The 16,417-nt window shown below is 33.7% G+C and overlaps 1 protein-coding gene across 1 annotated transcript; it reads left to right on the top strand.

Annotated features, from left to right (window-relative positions):
• The first annotated feature begins 5,533 nt into the window (after positions 1-5,533).
• On the top strand, positions 5,534-8,662 carry LOC147404862 (putative carbohydrate esterase At4g34215). Its single transcript, XM_086440960.1, has 2 exons — positions 5,534-6,167; positions 8,291-8,662. The coding sequence occupies exons 1-2, from the start codon at positions 5,574-5,576 to the stop codon at positions 8,534-8,536; spliced, it is 840 nt and encodes a 279-aa protein (XP_086297086.1). The 5' UTR covers positions 5,534-5,573; the 3' UTR covers positions 8,537-8,662.
• The last annotated feature ends 7,755 nt before the right edge of the window (positions 8,663-16,417 follow it).

The following is a 16,417-nucleotide window of genomic DNA, read 5'->3' as shown; positions in this document are numbered from 1 at the left end:
ATTAAAGGAGTAAAAGATGAAAAATAATAAAGTAGATAAAATGGGTAAAAAATGAAATATAGTAAAGTTAAGGGAGGTGAAGAATAAATGAAATAAAGTGGGTCCCAAGAAACTATAATTTGATGGAAGAGGTATTATTAAAAAAAATTAAATTAAAAGAGTAAGAGATGAAAAATAATAAAGTGAATTAAAAGGGTAAAATAGAAAATATAGTAAAGTTAGAGAGGGTATCCTCTTTCAGGTTAACAAGTAAAAGTGAAAAATATAGAGTTGAATGCCTATTATTAAAAAAATAAGATTAAAGGGGTAAAAGATGAAAAATAATAAAATAGATTAAAATGATAGAAGATAAAATATAATAAAAATAGAGGAGGTAAAAAATAAAGGAAATAAAGTGGGTCCCATGACACTATACCTTTATGGGAGATTTAACCCACAAAACTGTAAATGATGAGAGGTTTATCTTAATTTGATTTGTCGCCCACAACAATGCAGTTGATTAAATGTTTTGTGTCGCACACAATTGTTCTAACCCAGTTGTGACTTTTTTTACATCTCTCTCATCTACTTAGGTTATTAATCTAAGAAAAAGACTCACCTTACTAACTTGGTAAGATTTCAAATCATACTAAGGGTGTCGTTTAAGCTCAAATGGATTATCTCATTGGCAATCCAACACCACAACCCTCTAGATTTCATGAAAAAACTCATATCCAAATAAAAAATTCCAAAATAAAAAACAATTTTTTTGGACTTCATCCAAGGTTTTGAAATAGACTTCCAAATTTAAGATTAAAATTTAACTGTAAAATATTTTTTTAAATATTGAAAAATTCTTTAAACAAAAGACTATATTTTTAATTTCGAAATGGTAAACTACTATTTGTGAAATTAAAATATTTTTGTTAACATAAAGAAAAGATTTATAATTTTTAAAATGGATTTTTTTAATAGTTTACAAAAACTAAAATTGGGAAAATATCTATTGTCTTATAAAATAGGTAATTGTTTTCTCATGTAAATCAAAATGTTTTAATTTAATTTGTCACTTTGAAATTAAAATAAATCATTTAATATTTTCATATTATTAGGAAAAATGACTCTTAAGGTTGTGTTGTGTTTGTAAGGACTAGAAGTCATAAAATTCAAATAAGAGTAAAACTAATCTTACTAAGTGTTGTGGAGCTCACCTCGACATTAAAAAAAAAAAAAAAAAGACATGATTCCATGCTACAAGGATGTAGATGACACAATTCTAAGTACTTTGAAAAATAAATATTTAAGAAAAATATTTTCATAGTTAAATTTTAAATTTGGAAGTCCCTAGGTGTTCAATAACCGTCCATTTCAAAACTTTGGATCTAACCCAAAAGAAATTATTTTTTGGAATTTTTTTAATTTGGATTTGAATTTTTTCTAGGAAATCCAGATGGCTGTGGTAAGATAATATTTTCATAAATTAATAACGAGTAGTGCTATTAGTGCCCACTATATACGTTCTCCATGCCCACTTAAGTTTTTTTAAAAAATTATACTAATACCCTCATTGAATTACTCTACACACCTACCATTTTCTCCATATATCTATCTGTTGTATGAAAATCCCAACCATCTCACCATTTTCTCTATTCATTGTCTCATTCTTCTTTACTCTCTCTCTCTCTCTCTCTCTCTCTCTCTCTATCTTCTTCTTCATATTCATCTCATTTTGAATTTTATGAGGGGTCGAATAAATGGAGATTAGGTTTTAGGTTTTCTTTTTCAAAAATCTTATTTCTTTTATTTTTGTTTTACTTTTTTGCATTAAACCATCAAAGAAGATGGAAAACCACTATTAAAACCTTCAAAACAACAATTTCGAATTGAAGCACTCATAGATTTTTTAATAGATATTGTTCAGAAGTTTCAGACCAAACTTGTTTTAGAAGATTCAATAAATATCCTACCGAACGTAATTTTCAATTGAATATTAGAAATCCGATTTGGTAAGTACCTACTGAATGCTATGACTGAAATAGTATAAGTTAAATACCCCAAGTGTAAGGTTGTAGCGAAGTAATCAAATCTTGGGAATCCGAGATCGATCTACATGGATTGTGTAAAAATTGAAATAAAACATGGATTAGATAAAAGAAGCTTTGACTTAAACTATGAAAAAAATGTTTTTCCACACTTTCGTATGGAATAAAAATTAAAATATTTAAAACAAAAATTAAAAAACTCTAAGGCATTAAGGATCCACTAAAAAATCATAATTTTATTCATTTTACTTTTTTCTCGGTTAGTTTCGAATAAAGATTCTCCCTAATCGGATGATATAACAACTAAACCAAAAATTTATTCTTTTATAATATTTTGAAAATATAAGATTGTCATGTGTAGAACATTCACATACCACAGGGATTTTTTAAGTAATTAATGTAACAATCATCCACAATGAATCAAGAAATTTTTTTCAAGTATTCAATATGATGATTGTAAACAAAAACTAAAAAAGAATTTATAGATATATAATTAAACAAAAATAACTAATTCACCTTAGATAAATCCAAAAAAATATAAATATTAATCTATCATTATTGATCGAAATAAAATTACAATATTCAAGTTTCATACTTAGCCTTAACTAGGATGTTAGCCAACAATCTATATAGACAAGTCCATCAAAATTATTGAATAAAAATCTAGAAAAATAAACTAAAAAAAAATCAAAAAGGCAGAGAGATTAGAAAGGAAGATTGAATAATAATAATAATAATAATAATAATAATAATGAGAAGTCTAGAAAAACAAATAATGGTAGGAGAATAGAAAAAATAAAAACGAATTAAAATAGAATGTGAGAGATGTATGAAATCTTTTAGAATAAAAGATTTTGGTGCTTTTACATAAGAGAATGTGTAGAGAATTTCACTTTTTGAAAACTTTTCTTTATTTCTTTCTTCAGTCCTTCCAATAACACGACTCATTAATAACCTATTGGAAGGAGGAGACATAAAAATAGTTAATTGATTAAATGGAGCACGCTATTTACACTAACTTTTTTGCTCATCATACCCACTTAAACGTTAAATGTCAATAATGTGTAAGTATTTAGATACCCTTTTGGGTTTTATTATGTTTTACTACATACACCTTCCCAACACTCACTGAACAGAAACAACTTTGCCCTCTTACTAATTTGAAGCATATCAAATCCTACTAAAACATCCATATTGAAAAACCCTTTCAAATGTTCAGTTAAATCCACATAACCAATAAATATTTCTTCAAAGATTCATCAAATGATCGTGTTTCGATCCATTTGTGGGGGACATTATTCATTAAAATATGATTTTTTTTATACCATTATTTGGCATAATTAAGCATTTTGATACATGGATGTGAGTTGTTATCATATTATGTTCTTCTAATTATTTTTAATCATTTTGCAAATAAACCATGTTAAAAATCGATTTTATCTTTATTTTTTCATAAAAAAAAATTCAAAATTTCTAGTACATATGTTAAGTCAAGAGTGAAGTCATCAACACTATTTCAACATGTACATACCGAATGCTTTTTTTCACATGAAATCACATGTAACGGGTTGTTCGATATGTACCTACCATATAATAGCATATTTTTTCAATATGTTTCTACTAAATTTATCATTCGTAGATCGATAGTTACATATCGAACAATTCCATGCATGAACTCTCTTGTGTAAAGCATTCAGTATGTTATTATTGAACCTTTTTGAAAATGTTCAACATGTATTTGCCGAAAATTATTGAAAGGTTCGGTAGGTTACTGTTTGTTTTAAAATAAATCTGTGGGTGAAAATAGCCACTACAAAATCGACAAGATTTAGAGATGCAATTAGGGTTTTCTTTACAGGCGGTTGGAGAAAACATTTCTCACTACAAAATCAATGGGATTTAGAGGTGCAATTAGCGTTTTCTTTACAGGAGGTTAGAGAAAACGCCTCTAGCAGCCAATTTTTTATTGCATACACCCCCAAGTACAGTGGGTGAAAGCAATAAGTGAGTGTAGTAAGCAAAAAGGTAGGTGTCAATAGCCTGCGTCTTATTAAATATTTAGGAATAAGTTAATAATTTATATGTTAAAGGTATTTTGGATATTTCAAAGGGCAAAGTTTCAAAGACAGTGCCTTGCATGATACATACTTTGTAGGTGAAGACCTTTTGGTTGGTGTATTCACAAATATGGCCTTGACAATCATTTTCCCTTGAGTTTTTCTTGTGCCCAAGTATATAATTTTGGGTCCAATAAGAGGATCTTTATCAACAATGGCCGCAATGTGAAGATATCCAATTTCCCTTATATATATTTTTAAAAAGAAGCTAATTATTTTTCCCAAAATCAGTTTCTACGAGGAATCCCAAGGGAATATCTTCACATCCCAGCCATTTGTTGGCCCATGTAGAGGCTAGATTTTACATAAGAAATGGACTTTGGAAACTCAATACGATGGTGAAGGGAGTGGATCCTCTGTGGTAGTTCTTCTTTAGTAGTACACTTTAGTACTTATCACGCAATTTGGAAGAGGGCCCAAGCCCCTAGCATTCATGGTCTAGATCAGATTTAGAAATAAAACGAAGAACTTTTTGAACTCGATCGAAGGCTTTTAAAATGGACAGCTGTCACTAAACTTTCAATTTTAAATGGTCAGATTTAACTGTTGTCTATGTGGCCCTCTCTCAACCGTCCAATAAGTACTACAGGAAAAATAAGAGATCTTCTATTAACACACCAACTTGTACTTATAACAAACCAATCTTGTGCAAAACAATCATTTAATTTCAAAGGATTGATGTGTTGTTAGTAAAATTTGGTGTGCCAATGGAATCTTTAAAAAACAACTACAACGGATCTACTCCCTAGATTTTTATTTTTTATTTTTTATAAAAAAAAAATGGACATGGGAAAGTCGTAAGGGGACAATGTCATGTGGGAATAAAAAATGGAAAAGAGTCAGTGCTAAAATGACTCGCCGCCCCACGTGACATACTCAATCAACTACCCTGACATGACATGTTAGAACCGTAGATCTGTACTCCTCGAGATACATAACTTCACATATCTATGAAGATTTAGAGTTATGTATCCCAAGAATTGCAGATCTACAATTCTAACTCATGTCAACGAGTCATTTAATCATTATCCAATGAATAATGATGAAGTGACCTCATTTCGCACTTTGCTGATGTGGAGGTGTGAACAAATTATAGATACTTTTCGTGGAGATAAGAGCAAAAAAAAATATCTATGGTTGTGTGGGCCCTCCAGATCAGCAAAGTGTGAATTGAATTCAGTTTTGATCAGTCAGCACGAATCTTATGAAAAGCATTTGTGGAAAAAAAAAAAAAAAACCCACCAGTTGCGCAGGTAACATGCCTTTATTTATGTGACCAAAAATTTTCTAAAAAAATCAAGGAATCATTGCTTTCGAGAGGATGACTCGTTCGTTCTATAATAGTAAAGAGAAGTATTGACATATCCACCCACCCCTCGCATAATGCTTGGAGAATAAATCTAACTAATAATACACCTTGAAGTGGAAGCAAGTTATGTTCTCCCTCTTATCTTTCTTTCTTCTAACTTACGCTTGGTTGGCCAAAACCTCACAACTCGTCCATGGATCTGGATTTCTAGACAAGAACATATTTATTCTAGCTGGGCAGAGTAACATGGCTGGTCGAGGAGGCGTTGTTGACGACAAATGGGATCGAATTGTCCCACCCGAGTGCCAACCCAGCCCAGCGATTCTCCGATTAAATGCAAGACTCAAATGGGTAGAAGCCCATGAGCCTCTCCATGCCGACATCGATGTGAATAAAACATGTGGGGTAGGGCCCGGAATGGCATTTGCGAATGGACTTCGAGATGTTGATTCGAGTATTGGGGTCGTGGGTCTTGTCCCATGTGCCATTGGAGGGACAAATATCACCGAGTGGGCTCGGGGGACTCGGCTTTACAACAAATTGGTGGAGAGGGCGAAGGTGTCGTTGGAAGAGGGTGGATCGATTCGAGCGATTCTTTGGTACCAAGGGGAGAGTGATACAGTGATTCGAGAGGATGCTGAGTCTTATAAGATGAATTTGAAGAAACTATTCCTTGACTTGCGTTTGGATCTCGAGTCTCCATTGCTTCCTATAATTCAGGTAAGTCTCCCTCCTATAATTTTATTAATTATAATTATTCCTCCCTCTTGTTATTTAGAGCTGCTATTGGCACCCCCACCCCAATTAAAAATAAAGAAAACGTAAGCGATTAGTCAAAATTAAGTAAAAGTTTGGGTGCCACTGGAAGCTCTAATTTTTTTATTTCTATTTTTTAAATTTAGAATTTTATATTAGCCTCATCATAATTGGAAACAAATGATGAAATTGTTTGAGTAAGTATTTCAATGTTTTGTAATGTTGAAATTATAATCTGAGCCAAACCTTTTTAATAATTGAAGTTGGAGTGTGATATATAAGAATAAAGCTACCTCAAGCTGGAACCTCATATCGTGCACGCACCCATAGATGCCCTTCATCGAAATATGATTCAAAAAGCATCTATGATTCCTATCCACTTTCACGTCAACAAGTGCGATATAAGATTCCAACTTGAGATCACTCCAACATGACTCGATAAATAATTTAAGCTATTGGGATGCTAATAGCAACTCTCTATCTTTCTTTCTTTCATAAGTGAATGATCTAGTGTTGATCATGGGAGGACATTCTGGGACTGATATTCATTAAAGATTCTCTAGGAAAAATGGGTTGAAAAATAATTTTCCTTAAAAAATTATATATAGTTTTTAGGAGTTTGATTACATATTTTCCCTGAAATTCAATTGTAATCAATGTGATTTTGAACCCCGAGGGTACGTAAATTAGATTCCCATCCTTGCCCCCTCAAAAAATGATTTTCCCGCTTCAGAATGTTACAAACACGACGAGCCGAGTAAAAAAAAACTTGCTAGTTGACTTGAATGGTCAAATAAAATTTTATTAAAAATAAATAAATTTTAAAACTATCTTTAATAGTTTATAAAAAATAATGTATTTATCTTTTGTTCTCCAAAGCATTATTATGCATAATTGAATAACTTAATGGAGTTTTTCTACCTGTCTAGGTGTATTCTTTTGTGGACTCAATCGATTTGGCTCAATGTTTTGTCAAGTTGACTTGATGAGCTGGTTCCATTGATAATTTTTGGCTGTCACATAAAAATCCAATCAAATTGATTTGAAGTTGACTCAACAAGTTTTAAAGGAAAATTCACCAAAACAGGCATATCATCGATTATTTACCAAAATGTTGAACTATAAATCTTATTTTAAAAAATGGTAATTTACTGTTTTGGAAAATATTTTATTTACCAAAACAATAAAAATAGTAATTTTCATGTTTTTACTACTGAAAAAAAAAATTTGTCGAAAGAATACTTCTGACATGAGATCAGAATGCATTTTATATAGTATCAAAAGGATAATTCTAACGTGAGATTAGAAAAGATATTTTCGGTAGCATAAATATGAAAATTACTATTTTTACCATTTTGGTAAAATAAAACATTTCTGAAAACGATAAATAATCGTTTTCGAAAATAAGATGTATAGTGCTCCATTTTGGAAAATTTCTCAGTTTTAAAACTATTCGACTCTCTTTATGATATTTCCTAGTAAAATCAAATGGTGGAAAATGAATTTGAAAGAATTCAAATTCCCTTAAACACGAACTCTCTACAATCAAACAGATCTTACGTAAACCAATTGTTATGAAATCTTATTTCACTTTCAATCTCAGCCGTTTATTGTACATCTTAGTGTTCAACATGGTTGGAAAATATAAAAATCCATCCACGTGAATCACCCAATGTGTTTGTCCATGTTATCATGTGGTTCCATTGCTCCAAAGCCTTTTTTGCCCTTTTAAATTTGTTTGATAGTTAGTAGTCTACAAAGTAATGTGAAAGCCTTCCAGCTTCATAAAAGACTTCTTGTAATGGCGTTGGCTTACCTCCTCATGAGATATATTATTATAAATTTATAATAATTAAAATAAAATTGGTCTACTAAGGTCGTGGGTTCAAACCCAGCCTTACCCAATAAAATAAAATAAATAAAAAATTGTCTACTATTCTTGACTCATTCAATGAATGGGCTATGAATCTTTGAGTTGAGTTGACTCGACTCGGATGGGTATTTATTTTTTTCACCTTTCATCATTATGGGTCCTACCTACATTCTTCATGTAAAATACCATTAACAAACATTTGATTTACATGCAGGTTGCTTTGGCATCAGCACAAGGCCCATTCATAGAGAAGGTGAGAGAAGCTCAGCTGGGACTCGACCTACCAAGCGTTAGGTGCGTCGATGCCATGGGACTACCACTCCAAGCAGATGGCTTGCACCTCAGCACAATCGCTCAGGTTCGGCTTGGACACATGTTGGCTGAGGCTTTTCTCAAGACTTTGCAAAACCCCACGGCCATCAGCAATGCTGCTCCAAAGAAATCTTACTTTTGGTTTTGAGACCTCTTGATTTATTTATTCATGAAATATATAACTCATGATAGTGTCCTTATCATTGATTTTAGGAATTTTGTACGAATTGTTTTTTGAAAAAGAATTAAATATAATTAACAAATTGGATCATTTTTAGGGTACGTTTGATTGCATGAAAAGTCACTTTCCATGGAATTTGAAATCCATGAAAAATTAGTAGTGAAAAATAGGTAGGGTTAGAAAATCAAATTCTATTGTTTGATTTCACTTGGATAAAATCATGAAAAAAATATGAGAAAAAGAAGAAGAGGAGAGGAGGAAGAAGATGAGAGGAGGGAGAGAGGAAGAAGAAGATGACGAGGAAGAGGAAAGGGGGAGGATGTGGTGATGGCGACGGTGAAGGTGGCGGCGGCGACGACGACGACGGAGGTAAGTGAGGAAGATGGGGGGAAAACGTGGTGGTGGTGGTGGTGGCAGAGGAGGTGAGGGATGGAGAAGAAGAGAGAGAGAGAGAGAGAGAGAGAGAGAAAGTGGTCGGAGACGGAGCCGACGGCGATGACGATGACGACGATGGCGAGGTTAGTGTAATGGTGGTGGTGGTGGTGATGGTGGTAGTGGTGGTGGTAGGGAAGAATTGAGGATGAAAAATATGGGTGGATTTCATTTTCCCACCCATATGGGTGGGAAAGTGAAATCCATGATTTAATGAACTTTTTGAATGGGGTGGAAAATGAATTTCCATTTCCATGTGTAATCAAACACTTGAAAAATGTCATTTTCCATGGAAATTGATTTTCCATCCTATTTTCCATGTGCAATCAAACATACCCTTAGAGTAATTAGGTGCACGTTCATTTGCTAAAGTAAATGAAACGTCTTGAGAAAAGCCTAAAAGGAGTATGTATAACTGTATTTGCGGAAATCAAGACAAGCCCCTAAAAGGATGTAATTGTTCAAACAAAAATCAAGGAGAAAATCTAGGAAGATCTAAGGAAGGAAACCCTCATAAATACATAAGTGCAAGGCACTGAAAGATATGCAATTTTCTTTGAAAATACCCTATACTATTTCTGATACTAAAAATCCTGATTTGGACGTCTGAGTGGTGTTGTTGCAAACACACCTAAGAGCACAAGAAAACTAGAATTCCTTTATCAGCAAGAATCACGAAGTAGTGCAAATTTTTACATCTACAGAGAACAATATACTCATAATTTGGAAGATTTAGATACAATTTTCCATTTATTTCTGTAGATTTAACGAATGAAGAATGGCATCATATTTTTCTATTTTAAAAAATCAAAACATTTGAATCGTCAAGATCGGCAACACTTCAAAATTTTCTATTTTTCAAGCTTAACACTAGATCGATCTTCTTGATATACTAAAAATGCATATACTATGATAGTGAAACGGACATTTGGATCCAACGTAAAACAATTATAATGTATGAATTTTGGATGTAACATTTGATCCAAGTGTCTTATGCATTTTGGGAATTTCAGGAAGATCAATCCATTGTCAATCTCAAAAAATCAATCATCATGAATTATTGAGATTAATGCTTCAACCATCGATATTGATGATTCAAATTTTTTTGATGTTTTGATTTTTCAACCTCGACAACAGATAGATCTTCTTGAAATACCTAAAATGCATATGGAAATATACCCAGATCAAACACTACTCCTAATGTTTCAAAACATATCCTACATCTTTAAACCAGTGTTACCCAATTTGTGAGAAAGGTACAGAACTATTAAACAGTTTGAATCGAACAAGTTCGTGGTATGGTTTGCTATTGGAGTATTTGAAAAGTTGCGAACCGAGCCAATCCATTCTACCTTTAAAAAAAAACCTCCCCTACACATGGATAATATTTGAGATATCGCCCTAAAATTTCAAATTGATAGTATACCCTTTGACCTTGATCATTATTAATAGACTAATGAAATATGACCAAATGCCCTCATCTTCAACATCAAATTAAAAAAATAAAATAAAAAAATAAAAATAAAAAATAAAAACCTGAATTTTTTCTTCACAAAAGCAGCCACTTTCAATCTCTTTTTTTTACCCTACTCTTCATTTCAGCCTTTAAATGCCTCCAACTCTGTCTACCCATATGAACTGGTTCATTCTCGAGTAATGAATCACAAACCCGAATTTGAACTGAGTGAACCCACAAATCAGGTAACATAGCTCTAAACAGATCCTACCCATACTGATCGTTATAAAATCTGATTTCACTTTCCATCTCAGCCGTGTCAGTTGGACATCTAAGTGTCCAACATGGTTAGAGTATATTAAAAAATAAAAGAACTTCTATTAATACACCAACTTTTACTTTTTAACACACCAAACTATATGTAAACAACTGTTTAATTTAAAAAAGAATTGATGTGCCAATAGAATTTCTCTATAAAAATCCTTCCATGTGAAACACCTGTCCCTTCTTTTTCTAATTGCTTACTATATCATGTGGTCCCATTGCTCTAAACCTTTTTTTCTAACTCATTTGACCGATAATAGACAGTCAAGGAACGTGTTCCAGTGTCATTAAGAGACTTGTTCTAATTGCTTACTATATTATGTGGTCCCATTGCTCTAAACCTTTTTTTCTAACCCATTTGACAGATAATTGTATTATAACAATTAAAAAATACAATTGTCCACACCTTTGATCTTGACCCAAGCATGAGTGGTTTACCTTAGACATGGGAATTTGGTGTCCACTTTACTCCTCATTCTTTTACATGCCATGTGGTGGTATATGGAACCCAATGACATTTACTATTTGGTTTATGGTTATATACCATAGAAAAATTTATGTTACCATGCATCATGAATTGTTACTGGAACTAATATGTTTATCTTTACATTTCAATGCTAAACCGATTTGGCCTTTATGAAGGCACTACTACTTCCAATTCCAGAACACACAAGGCCTAATTTTCGTGGTCGACAACGACAAAGATGAACTAAATCGAATGCTGAGTGAAGTTAGTAATATCTTTCTAAATATATATACTAGAGAGGCAAATGCAGAAACAAACAGATAAAAGTCGTCTTGGGGTTTCACTTCAAAAAGAGTTTGTGGTTGTGTTGATGAACACTAGCTTATACAGGTACATTCAGAGTACCTGTCAAAATTCGGATAATTAAGGCAACTCAAGAAAGCCGAGAGTGTTCTTTGCATTCTTGTGAGAGCTCGAAGTTAAATGTCAAATCTGATCCAAACAATCCCAGGAGCTATGGAGCAAAAAACTATACATTACACCATCTATATAGTAAATGCTTCTACAATACAACAGTTAGTAGATATGAAAGGATTAGTGTCGGATCTTAAAGAACAAATAATTGGAATCTAAGGAAAGACCTATATATTGACATGATGATGATGAATCGCAACCAATGGATCCAACTAAAAAACATAATGCATGGTTAAGGACTACCCTCAACTGCTTTCCATCCTTTTCTCAGCTATAATTAGTTTGTGACAAGTATAAGAGTTCATTAAAGAGGACCGGGAAAGAATGTATAATATAAAACCATGTACAAGATCAATGATTTGCAAGTTTCAGTGAAGGTGCCAACTTAGCTAAATGGTAAAGGCATGTGGAGTGTTGATCCCACTACCTAAGTTCAAATCTCATTGAACCCACTTTCACTTTGCAGGTTTCTGCAATGTTTTATATGCTTCATTCAGGGTTCAACTTCAATTATATGCATATAGTTCTGCAAGGAGATCATAGATAGATTGGTATTTGGGAAGATCGATTAGGTGAAATATGATGATGAAAATGATTTAGGGGAAATAGGGGTCTGCATGGATCAGTTCCTAGATTACACTTCAAGGTAGAGTTGAAGTGCTATTAGAAGGAGCTGGAGAAGTGTTGTGAGCTAGATATGTGTTTGAAAATGATGTTGGAGAAGTGTGGTTGGATTCTGGAAAATTGACTAGAATGTGCTTCTATGTAAACTAAAGCATCGTTTGTTATTTTTATATTTCTTAAGACAAAAACTATGCCCTGAAACAATGTTTTGTGGATCTCACTAATAAAATAATTTCAAAAAAAAAAGTGAGTTAATTTAAAGAGCACATTACAGCCAAAAAGATATAGCCACATCACTAAGAATTGGGATCCAAGTAAATTGGCAATTGATTAGTGGTCATTCTTGGAAGGGACAAATTTAAAGAACACATTATAAAGCTCATGAATGGGCATATCAAGGAACTCCTAAACAAAAACACAAATTTTATCAAACTAAAACCATTTACTCCATGTATAGTCAAAAAGCAAACCCAAAATCAATAATGCATCAATCATTAATATCAAAATACCCCATGTAAGAATCTCATTCAAATATATACTGAGGGCAGGATAAAATATTCCCAATCCTGTATGCAAGATATATTGTGCATACAACGTCTCGTCATGAAACATTCATGGAAAGGAACACTTTGAATCCCAACTGGATTTTAGCTTTTAGGCAATAACATATCTACACCTGAAAATCAATGGTGAGATATTTCACTCCCCAGAGACAATGCTAAAAATGGTAGTTGTCAACATGGCAAGGGGATAACTTTAAATCTCATGTAATTAGAAAGTAGTGGTTCAAAAGGAAACTACCAATTAGGGGGTAACCTTGAATTTAGAGAGATTTGAAGCAGAAAATCTACAAATAGGGGCCAGACCAAGGCATAGATATGCAATGTCTCATACTATAATGTTACTCCAATGAATTTTGACTCGATCATTGGATTGTTTTTGTAGGGACCCCCGTGGGAGAGCATCAGTTTGCCATGGATCAACAGGGACAATCTGTAGTAACCTTGGTTTCAGAAGGCCCGGAAGAAAGTTTGAGCCAACCATGAAAGTGGACTCCTTGGTCCTTCCCAAGGTCATCTTTTTTTTTCCCCCTTATCGTGGGTATCCCCACGCTTCAGGTGAGACTAATCCCACAGTCACAAACACCGCCCCCTCAGAAAGTCCTACGTGCAACTGGTTGAGTCGAGGGTCAACCGGACCCTGGAAGCAACTGCATCTCTTCCACCACAACAAAGTATAAACAAAATCCCATACCTACTAACGACCATACCAACCCAAGCTCACAAAACACCGTCAAAACCATCTCCCCCAAATCTTCATTTTTTTTATTAGTATAAATTTTATTGAGAAAAAAGAACCAAACAAGGAGGATGAGGGATCCTCCCAACAAGAAGCAACAAACAGAAGAAAAAACACCAGTAACTATGCGATTTTCGAGTTCGAAATATCGATACCACGTGAATTGAAGTCTCCACCATTCATTTTTGGAAAAGAGTGCGAATGGCCACTCAAAAAATAGTTTTGAAAACTTAACGTTTTGACATCATAGTGACTCTCATACGGATAAAGTAACTGGTCTGCCTAAGATTTAGGTAAGAGGTTCATTTAGAAAGTGGGGAAGGTTTTAGACACCTCTCTTTCTCTAATCTTAAATGGTAACCTTGAAACATTACCATTTTTATAAAATAAAACAAAAGAAAAAGACAATACGATCAAACTCGATTTGTACTATTGATTGCAAGGGATACTGATGTTGGCCTAGATCATGAGGATCATCTCAGTGAGAAAAGGGATTCTAACCACGTCTTGTTAGAGTACACAAATTTTAAAGAATATATGGCCCATAGAGCAAGAGGCCCCAATGCCTTTAGCTTTGAAAATCACTTTTTGTAGTGGGTGAAAATGAGTGTAAGTGTAAAGAAACCAAAGATTTTCTTGTTGAAAAAGACTTCAACACCTACCCTTTCGATCGAGGCGAAACCCAATCTATCAGGTGTAGGTGAGGGTGTTCATTACATCTTAAGGACTTACTAAACTGAAATTAAAGAAGGGGGAGGTAGAAAAGGGAAAGGGAATCACATTTACATTGATTTTAATCATTGAACCTACCTTGTCCTTGGTTGTCTTCTTTTCTTCAAATTCTCTTCTTAATCTTCAAAATAAGTCTTTTGATCTTGAATTTTAGTGTAGAAAAATTGAGGGTTGAGAGATTTGTAGTGTAAAGGCTTGAGATTGATGGACTTGAGGTTGAAAGTTGTAGGGATTTGAAATTGAGAGAGATGGTTTAGAACCTTGAGTGGAGATTTAAGGTTGACAAAGAGTCATAGTTTAGACTTTAGAGGAAGAGAGATTTTTGTAGATATGAGACTTGAGGGAGAGGATTCAAGCATGTCTTTTTCAATAGGAGAAAAGGGGTTTTATAGAAGTTTAGGATAGTTTTTAGTATCAAAAGGGTTAAAGATAGAATGTAGGGGAAAAAGTCATGGGATTTGGGGATAAAATGTTTGGAATTTGAGGTTAAAGAGGTGTAATGGTTAGGGATTTCCTGTGGAATGATAGGAGAAGGGAAAAGAAAGTTCCATTTAGTTAAGTGGAAAGTTATTTGCATGCCAAAGAAAAATGGTGGTCTAGACATAAAAGGTTTCAAGTTGACGAATGAGGCACTTTTAGGGAAATGGTTATGGAGGTTTAGGGTAGAAAGGTCAAGTATTTAGAGGAAGGTTATTAAGGCAAAGTATGGGGAAAGATCTTTGGGTGAGAGTAAAAAAGTGAAGTCACCATACGCGTGTAGTTTATGGAGGGGTATAATGAGTGTGAATGCAAAGTTTAGGGAGTTGGTGGCTTTCGAATATGGGATTGGGAAGAGGATTCGCTTTTGGGAGGACAATTGATGTGGTGGACCTCCTTTGAACTCTCAATTCCCAAGGCTTTATGTGCTATCTTTGAAAAAGGAAAATCTGATTGCTAACTTTTTGAATCACTCTGAGTTAGGGACATCTTGGGATTTTGACTTCAGAAGGGATTTTAATGATTGGGAGATTCAAGAGTTGGCAGAGTTGACTTTCAAGCTTAACCAGACAACATTGGAGTTATCAGGGCTTGATAAGAGGGTTTGGACTTGCACAAAGGACAAAAACTTCACAGTAAGTTCATTCCGCGATACTCTCACTCTCTCGGGGGTTCTTTCATTCCCAGTTGGTCCTATATGGGGTCATAAAATACCTCTGAAGATCTATTTTTTCTTACGGTTGGCCGTGTCGGGTAAAATTCTCACTTTTGATAATCTTATGATTAGGGGTTTTGTTGGTTCAAATTATTGCATTTATGTGTAGAAAGAATGGGGAGTCCATTTGCCACTATTGATTCACTATCCATTTGTTCATAGTTTGTGGGCTCATTTCTTATGGGTGCTTCCAAACTCAGTGTTATCTTTACTTGAATTATATATCCATAACATGTATTCGAGTAGAAAAAGATACCTTTGGTCACTCGTCCCTTTTGTGATTTGCCAAGTTACATGGAGAAAAAGGAATTGTAGAGTCTTCAATAGGCATGTTTTGGAAATCCAAGAGTTTGGAGGTGTTGGGATTCTTATTCTTTTGGAGCAAATTGGATTCAGATTTCAAAGTAGTGTTTTTTGATGAGTTTGTGTTTTAAGTGGGAGTCCTTATGTTCTAGTTAATTTTGTTGCTAGCTTTTTAGTTGTTACCTAACTCTTGTATGTTAATTGGTTATCTCAACCGGTTTGTTCTCTCTTTTTATTACAATTCAGTTTACTTATCGAAAAATAATGTGGAAAAGAGGTAAATAGGTCTCATTTAACCCATACCCATAGATGAGATCCAAATGGTTTTGTTTGTCAATCCATACCCTAGGTTGAGTGGTGATTAATTAAGGAGGCGTGGTTGTTTGATTGAGAGAATGATTAATGTAAGAAATTGGACAGTTTGATTTTGGAAGAGTGACTGTGGTAATGACATGTGACAAAAGAATATGAAGGTGTGGGTTAGGTGAGTTAATTAAGGAGATGGGGTGTAGAGTGATATGAAGGTGGCTTGTAATAGATTTTGAG

Source organism: Akebia trifoliata, chromosome 4 (genome assembly GCF_017979445.1).
Source record: "Akebia trifoliata isolate Shusen 1 chromosome 4, ASM1797944v1, whole genome shotgun sequence".
Lineage (NCBI taxonomy): Eukaryota > Viridiplantae > Streptophyta > Magnoliopsida > Ranunculales > Lardizabalaceae > Akebia > Akebia trifoliata.
This window is presented reverse-complemented; position numbering and strand designations above follow the sequence as displayed.

Coding starts and splice junctions, on each gene's coding strand:
- LOC147404862 (XM_086440960.1), top strand. CDS start 5,574: ATGTTCTCCCTCTTATCTTTCTTTCTTCTAACTTACGCTTGGTTGGCC. Junction 6,168..8,290: donor CATTGCTTCCTATAATTCAG/GTAAGTCTCCCT, acceptor ATTTACATGCAG/GTTGCTTTGGCATCAGCACA.